This window comes from Haliotis rubra, unplaced genomic scaffold (assembly GCF_003918875.1).
Source record: "Haliotis rubra isolate DU_JTF1 unplaced genomic scaffold, ASM391887v1 Scf123, whole genome shotgun sequence".
NCBI classification, from domain to species: Eukaryota; Metazoa; Mollusca; class Gastropoda; order Lepetellida; family Haliotidae; genus Haliotis; species Haliotis rubra.
In genome coordinates, this window is record NW_025765148.1 from 1,393,922 (window position 1) to 1,416,858 (window position 22,937).

Consider the following 22,937-nt stretch of genomic DNA (forward strand, 5'->3'; position numbering starts at 1 on the left):
GTTTGGACTGAATGGAGTTGAACTTTGCAACTCGAACTACGTTACTTTAAAAAGCACCTGTTTTCCTACATCAGACCATTACCCCAAAACAGTATGGATGTATCAAGATGCATGGATATCATACTACCCCTGGTCCCAACTCTACATCAGTAGTCATCCCCCATCTTTACATACTCATGGCCAGGGGTTAAATGTATTCTTCATTACATGGCCTATGAAAATACAAATGGACATTGCAAAATGTTCAAACCAACATTTAGTGTAAAATAAGAAGAAAACAGGCGAGATGTCACAAGTCTGTGACAGAATTGCAATTGTACAAAGAGGATTTTTGGCATATGTCAAATAGCAACATCCTTTTCCTTAACAATCTATGGCAAGAAAGTACTGGACATTTTAGTTCATGCTCCAGAAAAACCATGCCTCTGTTCCAATCCAAATAATGGCATGTAAAATAAAGAATTTCAGCAACCATTTCCAGCTGCCTTGCTATGTGGGACATGACCTCCCCTAGCCATCTTCAAACAAGCTTGGAATGAAAATTTTCGGAAATCAATTTCGATTTTAGATTCCTAAATTCACAAAAATAGGATTTTGAAGAAAAGTGACATGATGTCTGTCACATGAGGTATTGGCCTTCTTTTCTGAGGAACTTTATCAATGCTTCTGTGCAATTTTCAATGTGTTCCAACTGATATTCAATTTCAGAGATTAACCATTTCAAGGGTATCATTATTTTTGAAGCGTTTCAGGTCCCGATGTACATTTTACACACTCTCTGCACATAGCAACTGGGCCATCTTTGCTCCAGAGAAATAATTATGGTTTTAATTTATTCCATTTTGCAAAAGCAGTCGCTTTGAATATTCATAAAACAAGTTCTAACACAAACCTGCCCTGCCGTGGTCCCCCCGTCTTACATGAATTATCTACAGATAAAGTCATACTGACAATGGCCTGCCGTGTTTTGCAGGCAAAATGACACATCATGGTCTTATGTACGTTATGTAAGTTTGACATGATATTTCCGTGTATATTTTCACACCAAAAAACAGCAGAAAAACACATCAGAAAACATCAGTCCACTGATAAATAAGTTTTGATTTCACACTTACAGGAAAACGTAAAAAGGCTTTTGATATGGAAATTAAGTACACGGTAAACAAAGTCGAATAATTCTAAAACGTTTTAAGTGACTTTGCCTCTTGGTAACAAACCATGACAGTGCAAAAATATTTAGTTCATTGATTATTTACAATGACTTTAGCATGGGCGGCACAGAGTGAGGCAGGAAATAGCAGCATAGGTTGTAGCATGCGTAATGAGGAGTTTGGTTCAACACCTGTCTCCCACTACCTCAACAAATACATTACACGCAGTGTGGAGATTTGTCTTGCTATTAGTAGATCAGCCAGAATGGTAGATTATATATTCTGTAGTCTGCAAAGTCATCAGTTACCATGGTTACTATGGTAAAAGCTGCAGTCTATGGGGAAATGCCTGAACTTCACTAGGTTCTGACAATAGGACTAGAGGTATTTTCTACCTGATTACTGGACTTGACGATAAAAAATCCTCAGGTTTAAAAACCCAACCCAGTTATATTTAAAAATGAGAAACAAATTGTTGCTCTCAACATTTTTTTCTGAACTTTAGATATTTAATGCCTGTGACAATGTGTTACCCTGGCTCAGAATTTCACTTTTTCTGAGGGAGATGATTAGATACTTCCAAGCACTTTTATCATTAACATGCAGATCCTGAGAGGCTGTGTTTCCTACACCTGTCAACCCATTTCCTGCCTCCCTCTGCTAGGTGCAATGAACAACAGTGTGATGAGTAATGACACAATCAGGACTTGAGTGAGTGGCTAGATTTCAGCTTCAGTCTCTTTGCTGCAGCCATGACTGAGCGAACCTGCAGATCGATTTCATAAAATGGACTGAAGTCTTCCACCCCGTGGTGTTCTAGGAACTGTCGGAGGACCCGACACGCCTCTAATGCTTCACTGGCACTTGGAACAGCATCTGATGTCGGCGTTGTCACCTCATGATGCCTCTTCAAACTCTTCTCCACACCGTTGGACAGACGAGTCTGAGTGACTTCTTGAAGGAGACTGGCCCTGATGGAAGGTTTAGAATCAGTGTCAAGTTTTATTGCTTGTGCTGGTCTTGCATATAGTGTTCGATCGGAGTCGGCAAGACTAGCAATTAGAGACTGAGAAGCTGCCTGGTTTGGATGCTCATATTCATTCCACGATAAAATAGGAAGATTGTCCATATACTCTGGCTCCTCAAAGCATGGAAGCTGAGAATCTATATCAACATAGGCGGAGAACTGTTCCTCTGTCATATTCTCCGGTGCTGTGACGTATTCCACCCCCGCAGGGTCAACTTCCTCCGACGTAAACATAGCCATATTGAAACACGTGACGATGGTGGAGGTGGTTACCTTCCTCCAAGCATCACCTATCAGACCAACTGCTGCTGTCATATTGAAGTTATGAAAGAAGTTCTCACTGGTCGTGGTGTTGATGTTGCCCTGGAGGAGACCGAATACGGTCAAGAGTTCCTTGCGGTAGTGACACTTGAAGTTTCGGACAATGCCTAGACTTAGAGGATGAAGCTGGAACACTTGAGATGCAGGTGTGTAGTACCACTTGATGTTGTTGAGAGGAAAGTCTATAGCATGCACCACACACCTCTCCAACACCAAACATATAGTTCTATTTTCCCTTTCCAGAGTCTTGTCAAGGTCCATCAGCCACCTTGTAAACAGGTGACTGGTCATGAGGGCATTGTCGCTGTTCACGATACACGGTGGCATGACGCTTTTCTCATACTCCTTCCTCACACCGATGATGTAGGGGACCATCCTGTCCTTCCCCGACATGTTGCAGCAGAGGAGGACGGTCATTCTCGGGTTGGAGGAGTCTGTGGAGTCAGACTGGGGCAGGGTCTTGTAGTACAGCAGCGTTTCCTTGCAGCAGTATATATCGTCCGGGTGGAACTCTTTTAGGATTCCAGGCAGCATCTGATTCACCCAGTCAGCGTCAGATTCACAGTTCACTTCGCTCCTCCTTAAGCCAATCTTGTGACGTTCCTTCCACCTCTGTAACCAGTCGGTGGTCGGGATGAAATCCCGCGCATCCAGCTTGACGGCAAGTTCATTGGCTTTGTCCATCAAAATGGGTCCACTCAGGGGAGCAGAACTGGCTTGAGTTTGTCCGTACCATCGAAACAAGGCTGTTTCTACATCCACATTCTTTCCATCTCGGTTTCGCTTCCGGTCAGAATTGTCACTCTGCAAGTACCTTGCCATGATGAGATCTCTGTTCTTGCCAATCCTGGATATCTGAGACTGGGACACACCAAACTCTGCCGCCAAAGAAGTCTGGGACTTTTTCTGACTCAGTGCTTCCAGAACCCGAACCTTATCGGCTAAAGTTAAATCTTTTCTCTTCTGCATATTCATTTTTAAATATTAAATGTATGTAAAAAGAACTTTCAAATCAGGAATGACAAAAATCAACTGTCTGTATGAAATATTTAATTTGCTAATTCATTATTAGTTTGGCTGTAGCGAAAAAGATCAGACTTCATAAAGTGAAGACTTCGTAGCTCTGGAAGTTTGCTAAAACTGTTTTTTCCTCATACTATATGGCGGGAACCACCGAATTGTTTTAGAGAATGAAAAGCTAATGCAGATCACTCAAAGTTAAAGGTACTCATGAAATTGTGGGTTGAAGTCAAGCTCAAGCAGTGGACATAATGAAAGGGAATGACTAGCCAGAGCCAGATCCATGGACAGATTAGAAGAAGCTATTGGCGATGAAATATCTGACAATCAGGTAAAGATATCCAGCAGAAGTCATGAGGTCAGAGAAGTTCAGGAACTGATGCTTAGTTTTGTTCTTGTCGCTTTGCCCATTGCTCTGGTGTCAAAGTTTTCATTTGGAAGGCATGAATGGTTTTCATTTCTTCAGCAATTACTGTATTCACAAGTCTGGAAAAGACAAACAAAAATGGTATTACATTTATTAGTATCAGATCAAGAGAGTGAGTGAGTGAGTAAGGTTTTAAGCTTCTTATAGCAATATTCCACCTATATCATGGTAGGGACACCTGAAATAGGCTTCACACATTTTAATCATGTGGGGAATTGAACTCAGGTCTTCGGCGTGACAAGCGAACGCTTTATCCACTAGGCTACCCCACCTACACCAGATCAAGAGAGGCTACGCTGGATGACGGAGAGCTATATAACCTGCATCCTTGCATAAGACAAAAATGATTAATCACTGTTACCCAATTCATGTTCAGTGGCTTGTGTACAAATGGGCATTGAAAATTTCAATTGTACATCAATATTCTCTTTGATAACCAACCGTATCTTTATCATCTTGCACACAGACATAATTCATAATGAAGGTAAAACAACTTGTGTATTGTTAAGTAGATATACACTTCCCATCAAAAGTTCAGACACACTAGTGTAAATATAGCCACTTACTTCAGGCAACTGTTCTAAAGATCATTGTCATGAGTTCAATTCGTGTAACTGTTCTAAAGATCATTGTCATGAGTTCAATAAGTGATAAAAATCAGTGAAAATTGGCGAATTGATAACAAAACTTTACACCAAAGCGCAGCTGTTCACATGCACGATATTTGCACATGCGTTTGAGCAATTTGATGCATGATCCTTGCGCAGTTCATCTGCATAAGGTTTGCAATTGCAGTTGGTTCCCCCAAGTTAGTGGAGAAATCAATCTCTGATGTAACCACATAACATATAGTGAGTCTAAACTTTTGATGGGAAGTATATATACTGAGTCTATGCAAAGTGGTACACACTCGGGGCAGCTCACAACCTGATGACATTATAGATAACCTGAAAAAACATTATCTTCTAACATGCCCACTCACTGGGCAAACACACCCCTGGGAGTACAATGGTTCTACTACCCAAAGAAAACTATCAACACCCCATATAAATAATGACACAGTAAACAGTCAATGGCTAAACATATTATTTGGAGAATTTATTTGCCATGTACATGATGTACATTATATTTACTAGTTTAAGATTCTTAATGACTAAAAAGATAGAACAATATTAATTTCACTCAGATTTGGAGAGAAATTGGGAGAAAAATGAACATTTATAAGTGGGCCTAATCACGCCAATGGAGTGAAAGGTCTGTCTCACCTGTGTCGCTGAAGGAGAGGTTTTCCCTCAAATTGTGGTGAGACAATGAGAGCCTGGAACTTAGCGCCGCACCCATCTGATTCATCCACCACATCCTGAAAAGACAAAAATGTCCGGTAAGGACCAGTTTGAAAACTCTTGATTCCTAACGTTCTGACATACCCCCTCTACCTAAAACTTAATATATGTAATCCTCATACACATACTGTCTTGGAGATAGACAAACAATATTTCAGGGCTTTGATTCCTCCACCCCTATACTAAGGAATTCAGAGTTTTATCTGACATCAAATTATAGAATTGGTTTATTAGAGGTACAATACATCCATGCACCTTTGCATTGAGAGTTTCCACCTGACAATAGGATCACTGATGATACAAAATGTTTTTTGCAGTTACGATAGATGATACACTTGCTAAAAATAATTTACTAGCTCCTCTTTCAATCACCCCCAGTGTTTTTGTCGATGAGATATTGAAAAATGTTTTGCAATTTCCGACATGTTCACTACTATAAGAAGTTGACATGAACAAGTATCTAGACAGCTTTTCATTTAAACCTGCTATAAAAAAATAAAAAAATTCAAAGGTTTCCAAATGTTCTGACATAAATATTGTGATATAAATACAAGTGACTGACATTTTGTGATAAGTTTCGTTGCTGTATTGTTTACCCATAAGACACTCATCATCATGGAAACATATTTACCATAAACTCATCCTTTATATCACAGCTCCGGATGAGTAGTGTATTTGTGTAAATAAACCACCTACACCACCATAACAATGTTACGCAGACCAAAACTGTTTACACTACACCAGTCAGTGTCATCCTCTACTACACTAATGAATTTCACACACGCTTTGTCATGACATCTGCAATATTGTTGTGTGGATATTTAGACAACAAGCAAAAAACAACAGGGATAGCTAATTAGGACCTCAGGTTTGGGAACCCATATTTACCATCATTGGTACACTGTGGTTGTGTTTCCTCAGAGAAATGTGTGGTTTCAGTGACTTCTTAATTAATACTGACAACACAGTTTCCTGGACGGTTTGGCAATAGTGAAAGCTTATATGTCGTGTATGTTATGACAGAGAGCCTTGACAGTAGCCGATATCGATCGTTGTCATTTTGAACATGTAATAAATGTTCTTGCGTCGTGTGTTGTATTTTCTAGTATGCTTTTTTCCGTGAGAAATTAATTTCCAAATAAGCGTAAAATTCTGATTGTCGAAATAACAGTTAGAAGCATCGTAGGTAGGGCTGACACGTGCGAGTCTAATGAACGCCAATGACTCGCTGGTGACAGGTGCCCGTTCAAAGCTATAGGTTTTGCCGCTAGGTTTCGTTACTGTCACTTGTTTGGTGAAAAAACGGCATTAAGTTAATTGATACACCTACCAAATGCGTCGTTGCAAGTTCTTTCTTGAGCTTTTCTTCAACGACCTGTTGAATATTAGACATCTGATCTGAATTAATTGAAAATTCAAAAGAAAAATTATTGAAAGTTTACTTTGTAAAAAGCTAACAATGGCTGTTAATCAGTTTATACAAAGTTGGGAATTACGAAGCTTGTCAAATCCATATTCGGCATTAAAAGAGTGAACAAAACATGCTTTTCTTGTACTGATACAATATCAGTTTCGCTTTAATTGTAATTATATCCCACTAGAAATAGTAATTATCTGTGATAAAAACAATTTCATAATAGTGTTAATTCATTATCCGTATTAAATATGGAATAGCACTTTTAAAGAAACCATTACGTCACATCCCTTTACCTATCTGTTAAAATGCGGACAAATATATTTATGAAACGTACGTAAAATAACCAAACTTATCGCCCGAACCACAGAATGCCCATCTTCGACATTTTGTCTTTCCTCCATTGTAACATACAAAATTCACTGGGTTTTTTCTTACATATGTTTGGCCAGTTCACTTCAACATATAAACTACACATTGTAAATGTTTTGGGGCTGTGTATTGTAATGTTTTGTGAAATTTGTAATAAAATCTGCGTGCATGAGACGTAGATAGATGATCGAATTAATTCACTTAAAAGGAATGAAAATTCTAATTAATTTCCTATTTAATGCATGATTCTACACTGCACGGAATATATAAGCATTCACCCGGTTAACGTGATCCGGTTTTCATTTCCCCACATGAGTGAACACCAGCGAGTTCGTATCCAAGCACGCCACGGGTTTCATTTCATAGATGTGCGCGGATAATCAGGCAATTTCGCGTTAAGCTGACAGTATTTGCTCACGGACTGTCATAACTGGAGGTGACTTTGTGCGTCGTGAACGCAATAGACGTGTTTCTCGTTGAATTTTAGTTGAAAATCTCGTTTGGTATCGATCACACTGATCGAACTACCACCAAATCGGCCAGTGACCCGGTGACACACATACCCGTTGTTTTGGAGTTTTGTTTTTGTTCAGTCGCACTGAGGTGAAATATAAAGCTGTCATCACTGTCATCGTAAAGGGCTCCTTTAGTGGCAATGTGATCAGGTCAAGATATGACCTATAGCTTTCACAAGAAATTGCAGGTCCTGTTGCCAACTGCGCAACTTGGAATTTCCGGATTGTTGATATATTGCCAAATACCCGACAGTGACCTGGTAATCAATAATACAGTCCATGTACAAGAAGGTAAGTCAAGTAGTGTATATTAGTTGTCTCATCACTGCACCTTAGGCAAAATTGTCTATTATAAAGATTGTCATGCATGTAAATTTCAATTCTATTTTTTTTAAATATATTTTGCATATCAAACTGTTCAAGGCAGCTGTGTACACTTGTGGAGAAGGGGTGGTTTTCATTAAGTGAAAAACAGATAAATAGAACACATAGATTTACATGTATTTTAATGATCACTGTGGCTTATTTGTTACAAAATTTGGACTAATAGATAAAACTTAAGAATAATATAGTACTGGCTGCCGAATAATTATCGCCATATTTTAGGGGTATTTACAAAATTACTCCATCGTTCGTTAAATTAATGAAACAGAAATAATTATGATACTTAATTAGCTATTCACTGATGTAGCCAGCCCGTTCACTGGCGTCGATCATGTTTTTATATAACGAGGCGGAAGGGAATCAGGGCAGTATAAATATGTCTTTTCTCACAACTAACTGTAAGTGTAACAGTTATCGCCATTTCAGAATTTCTCATGTCATTCATGAAATAATTATATTTATATCATAAAGTAACCTTGAATAATTGAATGTGTGCCTAGTTGAGTGTTTGTTTTACTGTTAATTGATAGGGAATGAAACAATTAATGACTTGTGAACTTGAATTTGCTATTATATAGGTCGTGTCACATCCCCCCAACTAGTTTAAAATGATTATAGGGTTCATAACTTTATCTTTAATTTTTCTCTTATGTTACTTATCGTGTACAATTTTCTTTTTCTATCCTTTATTGTTGTCAAATACCGTGGGAAAAATACCAGAATTGTAATTGACCGGAACTGTGCACAGGTGATACTGATGTATTGGCGATAACTGTTACGCGGTGATAACTGTTCAGCAGCTAGTACTGCCTTTCAAAGCTGTTATACATATACGTTATTTAACACAGGAAAGTAGTAACAGATAAGAGCATTCAGGAATAATGCTATGGTATTTCATATATGTGCTGTATTCTGAGATATGTTAGGTAAAAATCCAAAATGTGGAACTGTGTCCACACTTGACACTTAATATTTTAGAAGTAGTGTTTCTTTAGGCAAGAGACTGTGTTGGAAATATACCTTTGTTCAAGATAGATATTTTACCTTCCAATCAAACAAGAAACATACATTTTATTGCTGTTTGGCCTTCTGAGCATATTTCATAAAATATTACACACTATAATATTGGTTTTTGTCTGTCTTGGTTTAAGAAGAGCATATATATTGTTGAGAATGAGTTTAGTTTTACGTCGCTTTCAGCAATATTCCAGCAATATCAAGGCGGGGACACCAGAAATGGGCTTCACACATAGTACCCATGTGGGGAATTAACCCAGGTATTCAGCGTGACGAGCGAACACTTTGACCACTAGGCTACCCGACCGCCCTGTTAAGAAATGGAAAGGTGGAAATTAACTATCACAGTTCAGCACAAGATTCCTTACCAGAGCTATCAGCTAGTGATAGCGTTACCTGCCCATTTCATGAGTTTAGTGGACAAGGAAAATGAAATACACTTTTCTTTTTTCTGCAGGAAAACCTGTCAAAGTGACTTATTTTCAGGTATCAGTGCAGCACTAAGGGAACCTGGTAGGAACCTGAATGAGTGTTACTGTTACCAGTGTTGATTTAACATTGATAAGACTGTGAAACGTAGTGTTCAATTATTGAAATGAGGAAATAGCAATTCAAATAGTTGGAAATCTCCATTATGGGGTAATGTCAATCACAGGTAAACTGTAGTGCAAATATTGGTTGAGCAACAAAGGGAAAAATGACCTCTTCCTATATGTGAGCAAATAAGGAAGACCGGTCATTTTCTCTCTGTTGCGCAACCCTATTTGGGATACAGTTTGCCTGTGTGTCAGTTGAAAGAGTTTGGAAAAGTTCATTCAAAATTGTTGGTATTCACTGACTGAATTCACTGTGTGAAAGACCTGTTGAAAAGGAATGGAAATATATGAAATACCCCAAAATAACTTGAAATGAGCTTTCTTTAGAGCGTGTAAATACTCATTGACTGAGACAAATGGAGCTGCTATAGATGCTCGCCACTCTTTTCATTCAAGGATCCAGTAGCTATAGAATTGGGGGTAACCTACCTTAACCTCAACACAACTAACCCATGTATGTATATAATTATATGTAATATGTAAGAATGTGTTATGTAATGTATGTACATAAAAACTTTTTTCATGATAATCAGTAACATTTTTTTAAGATGTATCTGGTTTCTAAGATGCTATTGAGTGGCGAACAGGTTCTGGAATCTCAGCAAAATATGTATCTTGATCATTGATGATTTTACAATAATTTCACAGTTTTATCTGAGTGATAGTTTCTTTTTGAGTGAGTTTTCTAATCTCCACGGTTTTAGTTTCTGACAACCTATTGCTGTTTGATCATGATTATTTGTGATAATTTGTACTCACACAACCGCAGGATTGGTTGGTTGGTTGGTTGGTTGGTTGGTTGGTTGGTTTAACACCACACTCAGCAATATTCCAGCTATATGGCGACAGTCTGTAAATAATCGAGTCTGGAACAGACAATCCAGGGATCAACAGCATGAGCACCGTTCTACGCAATTGAGAAACGATGGCATGTGTCAACCAAATCAGCGAGCCTGACTACCCGATCCCGTTAGTCGCCTCTTACGACAAGCATGGGTTGCTGAAGATTAATTCTAACCCAGATCTTCACGGGTCCACAACAATAGGACCACAACACAGAGATTTACCCTAGTCTCCATATTTGACATCCTGTAATGTATTGTGGGTGTTCAAGACATGTATCTGTTACTAGGGTGACCAAACTTATGTTAGGAAACAAAAGAGAAACGTTTGTGACACTTTATACTTATTGTATACAGGGATTTCTTTGTCTGAATCCAAGACTTGAATCAAATCACACCTGGACTGTCAGAACACTGAACATTCTTATTAGAACAGCCCTGTGGGTATTCCAGGGAGGAAGAAAGATCCCCAGCTAATTGTGCTTGTTGTAAGAGGCAACTTAGGGGATCTGGTTTTCCGGTTCAGTGACTCGCTGGAATGTGTGTCATTATATCTCTGTTGTGTCACTGTTTGCTCTGCGGGTCTGGCCATCGATCCATGAGATCAATAATCATTAACATTATATTGATCAATTATCAATAAACATCAGAGGACTAATGGTGAGTAAACATGTAGAAATGTCAGAAAGACGCTAATATATTTCATATTGTTAGTCAGCTGTGCCATATGTAAGTATAGACTACTTTCAGTTGCTTTCCATCTTTCAGCAATTGACATGGTTGTCAATAAGAAGTCTGTTTTGTTACATTTAATCATTATCTGATCACAAGAGTTTATGTAGGGTATTATCCATGACACACTCTTGAAATGGGTAATTTCCTTTTGTAGAAGGAAACCTGTATGGCATATTTATTCAATTATATAAAACAAAGTGAAGCTATGAAATTTAATTTAAAATGTGTTAAATTTTGCATTAACATGTTGTACTGAATCGTATAACAAAACCTCACCATTAAAAGATAGATCTCTGTAGTTATGAACTCAAAGTTTAAAGCTGTTTTATACATGTACATTGTGTAGCTCAATATAGAATCTGAACGTTGTTTCAACCAGTGGCTCCAAGCTTCTAATGGCATTTGAAACAAATTGAAACTATTTGAAAGAAGTTCAGTCTCACTTTGTTATTTTTATGTTTGTTTCATTGTCAGTTTTTCTCTTAGTTATATATAAAGCAGGATCAGATTATCAATTTATTATTTCATTTTCATTCAAACATCATTTCTTCCACATTCTGAATGTTCAGGGACTATAAACAATATGCTAAATTGGACATACAAAAAAGTAGGTGAATTCTGTTTCAACTGTCTATCTATCTATAGTTGCTACAGTTGTTGGTTGTTGTTTAATGCCGCACTCAGCAATAATCAAGCTATATGGCAGCGGTTTGTAAATAATCGAGTCTGGACCAGACAATCCAGTGATCAACAACATGAGCATCAATCTCAGAAATTGGGATGCGATGACATGTGTCGACCAAGTCAGCGAGCCTGACCACCCGATCCTGTTAGTCGCCTCTTATGATAAGCATGGCTTAATGAAGACCAATTGTAACCCAGATCTTCAAGGGTAGACATGCTACAGTGAAGCACATCAAGCAACATTTGGCTGCTTATTAGGATTGGAACCGGAACTGAAGATATGCTACAACCATAAACAGGGTTTTACACAGACTTTGAAAAAAGAGAGTCATGGTGACCCACAGTATTTATTTTTGAGTCATTTTCGATATTTGGGAGTTGTGAAACTTTTAGCGTAATACTTATGTGTGTATATCAAAAAGCAAGAGTTTTGCAAAGATTTTATATTTTTGTGTTGTATTGTCATTTTTATGTTAGTTAATAAATAGTATATTTTTCACTGTTCAGTTCATTCATAACAAATTCCAGTATACTGAACACATAATCAGGCTTGTGATTTATTCACTGTAACATACAGTTATTAACATGAATTGAAAGAAATATCTAAATTAATGAAGACCTCACAAAAACTATCATTGTTTGCTATCAAATCGATTTTATTGACTCTGAACTGAATTCGGAGGATCAGTCATAAAACTTGCGTCAAGCTTGACTCGTACAATAATATTTTGAGAGTCTTTAACAAAATTGTTGCGTCAAATACGCAGGATCCCGCGTCATGTAAAACCCTGCATAAAGAAGGCCATGTTTGTCGTCAATGAAATACAGATTTGTTATCATTTTTATCTGTTTTATTTATAATTGTTATTTCTGAAAATGAATGACAAACACAACAAGAACAAACCGGGATACCTTATGTCATTTTATTGCCCCCAAGTTCTCACAGGTGAAGATAACTGCCAAGTTGCTGACATGTTAACATGGTTACATTGAAGCTGAGACTAGGCAGATTGGCAGTCCTGTCAAAATTGTTTTAAGAAATTCAAAAGTCATGCTATATAATGTGTAAAGCTCTAGAACACTGTCTCCAGTCGACACAAAATATTTACAGTTAGTGCGAGTGTGCATGTTGATGTGCTGATAAGAAACAGAAGATGTAGGCGCCAATGATGATAGTAGTCACAGGAATCATTTCCACATTGGGAAGATTTTGTAATTGGGTTCAAAATTGGAATGTATTTAAAGTTTGTATTTTCCAAATTTCTCTGGTGCTTTAACATTGCATTTGATGACCAGTAATGTACAGGTAAGCATTATAGCTGTTCCTGTTAACAGTCAGATACTTGTCACAACCTTATTTACCCATCACCTATAACAGTATTGAGCAAGGCATGACTTCACCAGGTTGATAATTCCATTCAGAAATTTTACTGACATTTGCTGCAGACTGGGGGCAGGATATATAGATACATTGTTTGTACATCCATGCTTGAAACCAAGCAGCAGTAACTATTGATCTGATCCTCTAGGAATCTCTGCAGTAACCATGGTAACCGACTGTTACAGATCACTTTGAAAATGTAATTGGCATTAATGGAACAATCCTCAATAACAAGGTTTAACACAGTTAACAGGTTAAGGGACGACAATTTCCTGTTCAAAGTTGTCTCCCTTAGCTGTAGGAGGATCCTTTGGTTGAGGGACTGAATCTGCCCATATTAAGATACGTGAACTGCCAAGACCATATCTGTGGTAATGATTCCAGTGATGGAATCCTGCTCCAACATCAATCTGACCCTGTTGTAGAACTCACATACAGTTCAATCTGTTCTAATGCAAACTCACATACTGTACAATCTGTTCTAATGCAAACTCACATACTCATGTCATATTCATTTGTAAAATGCCAAAGAGAAGTCTTTAGTTCTTTAATAACCCCTAGATAGCCGGTTAATTTTTCTGATACTACTCTGGGAATGAATGTTAGAAGAATTCAGGTCAGCTTACTTTATGTTGATATCATCAAACAAAGTTGACTGATCAGTTCTGAGAAGAAACATGCAGAATCAGGCATCATTTTATAGTTGTAGGTTAGTTTGTACACATTAATGGGATAACCTCAGAAGTAAAATTGTGTTTTCAGTGGATTTTCATTCATATGGAGTAGAATACACAATGGTGGAACTGCCAAATTAAGGCCTCGGGAAGTCCCGGTGCAGTTCCACCATTGTGTATACTACTACTGAGGTGCATGCAAAATTTCACGTAAATTGGTGGAATAGTTTAGTAATTAAGAACTTTTAAGTGAGCATGGGATTGGTAGGGTGAAATGTTTGTTTTTAAAAAAAAAATGTTTTCTATGACAACGGGAGGGTTTAGAACTCAGTATCCTCTACACCAGCAGACTGGCTCTGCTAGCGTCAGTGTTAAAACTATAAATAGCTTATGCACCTTCTAAGCTGATAAACGTCGATTCTAAAATCATAGATTGTGGCTTCTAAAAGAAATTTCTGCATCCATCGATACATTTATCGTGTTCAGCAGTGTTTAGACTACCAACGAGCATCGTTTTTGTATTTTATTAGACATTTATTTGACATGAAAAGCCTTCTAACATTTTCAAAGCGAGAACGGGGAAGTGAACTGACTGATTTGTGTTATTATAGACAGAGCTCAGCTTAGACATGCAATTCAATAATAGATTGAGGTTTCTTAAAATGTTTTCAGCGTCCATTGACCTGTGTTTGTCGTGTTCATTGTGTTGAAAACTCCCTTAGAGTATCGTGTTTGTATTTTATTGGAGGTAAAAAGCCACCAAACTGTGAAGTGGAAGTAGAATTTGTGACAAGTCTGGTGCGCTCAGCTTATAAAATGGGTTCAAGACATCCTTTGCGTTCCTATAGACGGAGCCCAGCTTAGCAGGATGATGCAATCTCAGGATAGACCTGTTAAACTGAAATGTAGCTATCAAGTCCCTGGTAGCGCAATCGGTGGAGGTGTGGACTTAGGATGTGTAGTTGCGCAGCTATGCATTGTTAGTTCGTATCCCACCGTTGCCTCAGTGGGTTCCTTGCAACTTCTCCTCCGAGATTTTACTGTCCATGAGCGCGGTGGAAATATGATCTTCTATCGTGTTGAGCTTCGCTTCAGCTAGAACTCTAATTTCATCGTGTTTCAACGCTTTACATTGCAGTCTGCGAGACACGTACTTAAGCGCCAATCCGCCAACCCTGTCACTTCGGCCGCTATTTCGATGCCAAGCACCACGGGCGCGGCCACGATGGTGGTCAACAACCCGCCGTGCCTAATCCCATCCCTGTTGCCATCAGGGCGGTGTCGACACCGTCCACGTAATTGACGGCTCTGTGATATTTTTTATGCAATGCTCTCCGCGCGTCACGATCTTGTTCTAGTTGTCCTTTGATTTCGCATAACTGTTGTTGTTTTCACCACTTCATCCACGACCGGGTACAGTCCCATTCTGTATATATACTCTTTTTATAAAATAGTATTTAATTGGTCCTCAGTCAATGTTTGATGACTATACTTTAAGCTGATGAGGTACAAGTTTTCGTATATATTAATGGTCTGGAGTTCAATAAAATCCTTTTGAAATATTATAATATCTAGGTTTGCGGTGGGGGTTCTTCCTGGTTGTATACAAATACGTCAACGTTTTTGTTGATGGCGATCATGCCAACGTATTTTTAACCCATGCAGAAGGTTTATATCTACTGTGGGGGCATCTCCAAGAAGTACTTCGATAATAGGAGTAGAACCTTGTATCACACTGATCCACGAGTCTGGCACATAAGTATATTTTAGTATAAATAACGCTACTTTTTTCTCATTGGGGACTAACATGTTAACTGTTGATCTGGTAATGGCGCTACGCTCATCCAAGTTCTTCTTCCAGGATCAAACCTCCCCAGCAGTATCCCGTTATTTTTTAGCGAGACACCACCATCATTATTATCTGATAAGATAGGGGTAGGTCAGGACCAGGTTAATAATCCAGTTCAACTGAGATTCGAAGACGACTTCTCGTCGTTTGTACATGTTGTCTTGTAAGCGCATGGCGTACAAGGTGTTTTTCTCACCAGGCAGATCGAATCCCTCCGTGTCCCCGAGATCGGCTAGCATGATGGTGGGTCGATGGTTCATCTCGTTTATATATTATGTATACTACTGACAATAAGTATGGGAACACCCAAATATCAAAGTATAACAATGTAAATTTAAAGTGGCAGGGTCGGTTTATTACAAGGGTACATAAAACATTATTTGTTCTTACAATGTAATGGATTTATGGGCAGATATCATTTACTGCAATGCCAGTACAAGCAGCGGAAGAGGATAGGGGTCAAAACTGAAAGTCACAGTGTCAATGGTGGGTGTGTCGTCCACATTGATTGATGCATTCTGTACATCTGCGCCTCATGGACCTGACAAGGGTGCGGAGGATAGCTTGGGGAATCAACTGCCATTCCATCTGGAGCCACTGTACAAGAACCTGAAGAGTCGGTGCCATTCCATGCTTGTCTCTAACACGTCGTCCAAGAATGTCCCATAGATGTTCAATTGGAGCCAGATCCGGTGAATAAGCTGGCCACTGCATCACATTCACATTATTTTGTTGCAAGATGTCTCTAATGACTCGACCTTGATGTGGTCTGGCATTGTCATCTTGCAGCTGTGCTCCGGCACCAATGGTGTTCAAAGCTGGAAGAACCAGAGGACGCAGAATCTCATCCCGGTACCTCCATCCAGTCAAATTGCCCTGTACATGGTACAGAGGAGTACGGTGTTGTAAGCTGAAGCCTCCCCACACCATCACAGAGCCACCACCAAATCTGTTCCTCTCCCTCACAGTAGCATCATGGTAACATTCTCCACGCCGCCTCAAAACCCTAATCCTTCCATCGTTGTGCTCAAGACAGAATCGTGACTCATCAGTGAAGAGTACCCCGGACCACTGTTGCTGATTCCATCTCAGATGTGCTCTGGCCCAGGCAAGTCTTGTAGCTCTATGATGTGGGCGGAGATGAGGACGTACCGCTGGACGACGCAGCTCTGAGACGGTTTCTGATGGTTGAGATGCTGACGTTTGTGTTGGTCGCATGTTTGAGCTGCAGCCGTAGAGCACTGGCAGTTGTGAAGCGGTTCTTAAGGGCGTGGGGTACAACATATCGATCGTCTGCCCTTGTCGTTTTTCGTGGCCTTCCTGATCGAGCTCTGTCTTGTACTCGGCCGGTGGTTTGGAACCGTTCCCTCAGCCTATGAATGACGGAAGGGGATACCTGAAGATGACGACTAACGCTTTTTAAGGATTTACCATCCTCTAGCCATGCAATGGCCCTGCTTCTGTTGTGGTCGTTTAATGGTCTACGCTGAGGCATGTTTGGGTAATTGTGAGGCTTCAACACTGTCTGCAGCTTCTTTTTAAGGAAAAGTTGCCACAACATGCATGGGAAGTCTGTCTTTCATGTGCACTAGGTTGCGAGGTGATGACTGCTGAGACCTGCGTTTCATTCAGCTAAAAACACTTCTCGCCTCGATAATATATAACAAGTACGACAATACGTTGGATCAATGTTAGTCTTTCGCCAGACCGACCCCATGCTCACTAAAAAGTGATAATTTCCTAAACTATTTGACCGATTTTCGTGAAATTGTGCATGCATCTCGGCAGATGGTTATGCTATAGCAAAACGGCATTGGGAACACTCTCGATGACTTCATTAGATTAATTAAGAATTAATTACGACAAAAAGTTTTGCCTTTTCCTGACCGACCCCATGCTCACTTAAAAGTCAATATTTCAGAAACTATTCGACCGATTTTCATCAAATTGGGCTACGGGATTAGGGACTTCCCAAGGGCTCAATTTTTAAATTGAGCCCTTGGCGGGATCCTGGTCCCGTAGCCCCATTGTGTATACTACTTCAGTAGTAGTATACACAATGGGTGGAACTGCATCGGGGACTTCCCAAATTAAGGCCTGTGGGGAGGACCTGATGCAGTTCCACCATTGTGTATACTAGTTATGGTAATATAAAATAAAGGTGTAGAGAAATACAGCCAAAACCTTTTTGAGAGCTGACATTTAGCTGGTTCAAGAACATGTGTATCTATAGTTCCATTGGTCAAAGTTCCCTCATGATGAACCTGAGGCACCTTCTCTCAACAGGTTGTCCAATCTTGCAGCTGAGTGGAAGGTTTAGATTGTACTGACGTTGCCTGTATTGACTACTTCCTGTACTTTCCAGTATAAGTCCTCTGAGAAGATGGGAACTGGCAGCAGTGTTGGCAGCCCCCACCCAGCCTCCGGACGAGAGGATGCGAGAGGAAGGAGTGGGAGGTCCCCGCAAGCCACCAGCACAAGCCGACCTGTGGTGACCTCCCAAGACAGCCAGGCAGCCAAGGACGTCATGATCAGCTACAGCCATGCTGACAAGGAGATGATGGCCAAGGTCAAAGGTAGGACATTTTCAAGGTCAAAACCAGAAAAATGGGTCTTTCCAGCTGATATACCTTCTGGGTAGACATTGTATTACTTGACCACAGGAGAGGGTAGATACAGTTTGGAAGGTCAAGGTCGTTTTGACCCACGGACAGTGTCATATTTGGAAGTAACATATTGGTGTGACTTGTTCAGTTAATAAAAATGGTTCTTATTTTCTAGTACACTTGCAAGGTCTCTACCGGGCCAGTAAGTCCCAGTATTCAACTTTGTTCTCTATTAATTAAGAATTCATTGGTTGAGATGTTGCACTTTGAATATTAGTCAGTTTAGGTAATGGTTTCACATGGTTATCCAGATGTGCTGGAATCCAATGGAATCTCTGTGTGGGTAGACGTCGTTGGCCTCAATGCTGGTGTCGACTTCCTCAGCAAGATTGGACAAGCCATCATAGATGCCAAGGTAAACTAACCAGCAGTCTTGCTTTGGACACAATTTCATGATTTTTTTATTTTGCATAGTTTTCTGCCGAAAGTAAAGTTGTTGATGTATCTGGTGTGTTTTTTACACTTTCCTGGTTTTAGTGTCAGTGTAAGTAAACCAGTAAGTCAATATTCTGTTACTGTTTCAGCTGTTCATCCAGCTGCTCAGCCAGAACTGTGTCAAGTCGAAGTACTGTCAGGATGAGTTGGCGCTGGCCTACGTCTCCAACACAGCCATATTCCCCATCACACTGACCCGACCCAGGGAGCTGTACCCACACATGGACACCGGCATGTAGGTTGTCATGTACTTGTATTGTCATGTGTAATTTACAGGCTTGGACTAGCTCACTGTGTTGCATGGTTGTTATAGCCGTGAAGATACGGGTTACAATTGGTCTTCAACCCATGATTGTCGCAAAAGACGATTAACGGCACCGGGTGGCCAGGCTCGGTGACTTGGTTGACATGTCATTGTATATCAATTGAGTAGATCAATGCTCATGATGTTGATCACTGGACTGTCTGCTTCAGACCATCGCTGGAATATTGCTGACTATGGCGTTAAACAACAATGCATGGATGATAACTGTGTTGCAGTAAGGAAGTTAATGTTGCAGTAATGTTGTGTGTGTAGAAATGTTGGCAACCATGTTGCAATAATGTTAAGTATGTTGCAGTAATGGTGACTGTTGTATTGTTTGTTACTGTTGGACTGTTGTAGTTGTATACTGTGTTGCAGTAATGGGGACTGTGTTGCAGTAATGGCGACTTAGTTGCAATAATGGTGACTGTTGCAGTAATAATGACTGTTTCAGTAATGGTGACTGTGTTGCAGTAATGGTGACTGTTGCAGTAATGGTGACTGTGTTGCAGTAATGGTGACTGTGTTGCAATAATGGTGACTGTTGCAGTAATGGTGACTGTTTCAGTAATGGTGACTGTGTTGCAGTAATGGTGACTGTGTTGCAGTAATGGTGACTGTGTTGCAATAATGGTGACTGTGTTGCAGTAATGGTGACTATGTTGCAGTAATGGTGACTGTTGCAGTAATGGTGACTGTTGCAGTAATGGTGACTGTTTCAGTAATGGTGACTGTGTTGCAGTAATGGTGACTATGTTGCAGTAATGGTGACTGTGTTGCAATAATGGTGACTGTGTTGCAGTAATGGTGACTATGTTGCAATAATGGTGGCTTTGTTGCAGTAATGGTGACTGTGTTGCAGTTATGGTAACTGTTGTAGTAATGGTGACTGTGTTGCAGTAATGTTCACTGTTATAGTAATGGTGACTGTTGCAATAATGGTGACTGTGTTGCAATAATGGGGGCTGTGTTACAATAATTGTGACTGCTGCAATAACTGACTGTGTTGCAATAATGGTGACTGTTGCAATAATGGTGACTGTTACAATAATAGTGACTGTGTTACAATAGTGGTGACTGTGTTACAGTAATGATGGCCGTGTTGCAATAACTGTGACTGTGTTGCAATAATGGTGACTGTTACAATAATGGTGACTGTGTTACAGTAATGTTGACTGTGTTACAGTAGTGATGACTGTGTTACAGTCATGGTGACTGTTACAGTAATGATGACTGTGTTACAGTCATGGTGACTTGCAATAATGGTGACTGTTACAATAATAGTGACTGTGTTACAGTAGTGGTGACTGTGTTACAGTAATGATGGCCGTGTTGCAATAACTGTGACTGTGTTGCAATAATGGTGACTGTTACAATAATGGTGACTGTGTTGCAGTAATGTTGACTGTGTTATAGTAATGGTGACTGTGTTGCAATAATGGTGAATGGTGACTGTGTTACAGTAGTGGTGACTGTGTTACAGTAATGGTGACTGTTACAGAAATGGTGACTGTGTTAAAGTAATGGTGACTGTGTTACAGTAATGATGACTGTGTTACAGTCATGGTGACTGTGTTACAGTCATGGTGACTGTGTTACAGTAATGATGGTCGTGTTGCAATAACTGTGACTGTTGCAATAATGATGACTGTGTTACAGAAATGGTGACTGTGTTACAGTAATGGTGACTGTGTTACAGAAATGGTGACTGTTACAGTAATGGTGACTGTGTTACAATAATGGTGACTATGTTACAGTAATGGTGACTGTTACAGTAATGATGACTGTGTTACAGTAATGATGACTGTTACAGTCATGGTGACTGTGTTACAGTAATGGTGACTGTGTGACAGAAATGGTGACTGTGTTACAGTAAAGATGACTGTGTTACAGTAATGGTGACTGTGTTACAGTAATGATGACTGTGTTACAGTAATGATGACTGTGTTACAATAATGGTGACTGTGTTACAGTAATGGTGACTGTGTTACAGTAATGGTGACTGTTACAGTAATGGTGACTGTGTTAGTCATCGTGACTGTGTTACAGTAATGGTGACTGTGTTGCAATAATGGTGACTTTGATGCAATAATGGTGACTGCTGCAATAATGGTGACTGTGTTACAGTAATGATGACTGTGTTACAGTAATGGTGACTGTGTTACAGTAATGATGACTGTGTTACAGTAATGATGACTGTGTTACAGTAATGATGACTGTGTTACAGTAATGGTGACTGTGTTACAGTAATGATGACTGTGTTACAGTAATGGTGACTGTGTTACAGTAATGGTGACTGTATTACAGTAATGGTGACTGTTGCAATAATGGTGACTTTGTTGCAATAATGGTGACTGCTGTAATAATGGTTACTGTGTTACAGTAGCGGTGACTGAGTTGCAGTAATGGTGACTAATGCATTACAGGAAGCTCCAGTTGGCCGGCTATCAGTGGGTGGAGATCTGGGAGGAAGGCATGTTTGATGCCAAGATGGCGGAACTGATCCCGATGTTGAAGGAGGCGCTGGAGGAGAAGGACAAGGATACAGAGACGGAGAAGAAGGACGTCTCTAAAGGTATGGCAGTCTTAGAGAAAGATAATCAGTGAATAAACATTCCTTCACAAGCTAGATAAACATGTTTTCAAAATCTGAGAAATTTGATACATTAAAAAGAATGACCATACAAGTTATTAGAAAACAAAGAATGTTGCAGCTTTCAGTTCACTTAGTGCTTGATCAGTGAATTGAAAATCCTTTAGTCTTCAGATAAATAAGGTTACTTTGTTATATCACATGATATAGCTTTTACGCTAAAATGAGTTAACATGGTTACACTGGACGTTGGAAATTTGAAAATAGTATTAAAGTTACTACTGCGAACTGTTTGGAAGCTGTCAGAGCCTGAGAACACATGTATATTTCTAAGAGAACTCAATTCACTTATCGAATATTTCTTGAAGACGCCAGGAGGTTTATGTTCATGATATATTAGTCATCAGTTTAGAGTAGCAAGCTTCATAGCTTGAGTTGGATGTCTTTGCCAATGCATTTATTTTTGGTTTGTTCTGACCAATTTGTTCACAACACTGACCAAGGGTAAGCCTACACATCAACGGTATGTCCAGACCATCTATCTTTGGTTTGTTCTGACCAATAATTAGTTGACAACACTGACCAATGGTAAGACCACACCTTTGATCAACGGTATGTCCAGACCATCTATCTTTGGTTTCTTCTGACCAATAATTAGTTGACAACTCTGACCAAGGGTAAGACCACACCTTTGATCAACAGTATGTCCAGACCACCTAGCTTTGGTTTGTTCTGACCAATAATTAGTTGACAACTCTGACCAATGGTAAGACCACACCTTTAATCAACGGTATGTCCAGACCACCTAGCTTTGGTTTGTTCTGACCAATAATTAGTTGACAACTCTGACCAATGGTAAGACCACACCTTTGATCAACGGTATGTCCAGACCACCTAGCTTTGGTTTGTTCTGACCAATAATTAGTTGACAACTCTGACCAATGGTAAGACCACACCTTTGATCAACGGTATATCCAGACCACCTAGCTTTGGTTTGTTCTGACCAATAATTAGTTGACAACTCTGACCAATGGTAAGACCACACCTTTGATCAACGGTATGTCCAGACCATCTATCTTTGGTTTGTTCTGACCAATAATTAGTTGACAACTCTGACCAATGGTAAGACCAAACCTTTGATCAACGGTATGTCCAGACCACCTAGCTTTGGTTTGTTCTGACCAATA

General features: G+C 39.6%; 3 protein-coding genes across 3 annotated transcripts in view; 1 reads left to right on the top strand and 2 right to left on the bottom strand.

Annotated features, from left to right (window-relative positions):
- Positions 1-1,851: 1,851 nt before the first annotated feature.
- On the bottom strand, positions 1,852-3,474 carry LOC124266113 (tigger transposable element-derived protein 3-like). Its single transcript, XM_046700926.1, has one exon. It carries the CDS (start codon positions 3,472-3,474, stop codon positions 1,852-1,854), a length of 1,623 nt encoding a protein of 540 aa, XP_046556882.1.
- Positions 3,475-3,532: 58 nt separating this feature from the next.
- Positions 3,533-6,760, bottom strand: LOC124266075 (bolA-like protein 2). Its single transcript, XM_046700892.1, has 3 exons — positions 6,620-6,760; positions 5,212-5,306; positions 3,533-4,005 (listed from the first exon to the last, which is right to left on the bottom strand). Exons 1-3 carry the CDS (start codon positions 6,680-6,682, stop codon positions 3,903-3,905), a joined length of 261 nt encoding a protein of 86 aa, XP_046556848.1. The 5' UTR covers positions 6,683-6,760; the 3' UTR covers positions 3,533-3,902.
- Positions 6,761-7,392: 632 nt separating this feature from the next.
- LOC124266076 overlaps positions 7,393-22,937 on the top strand; it is a 29,451-nt gene continuing 13,906 nt past the window's right edge. The window contains 5 exon segments of the mRNA XM_046700893.1: positions 7,393-7,881; positions 18,118-18,328; positions 18,670-18,773; positions 18,943-19,088; positions 21,584-21,732. Coding sequence (XP_046556849.1) covers positions 7,870-7,881; positions 18,118-18,328; positions 18,670-18,773; positions 18,943-19,088; positions 21,584-21,732 — 622 coding nt within the window. The 5' untranslated portion in view covers positions 7,393-7,869.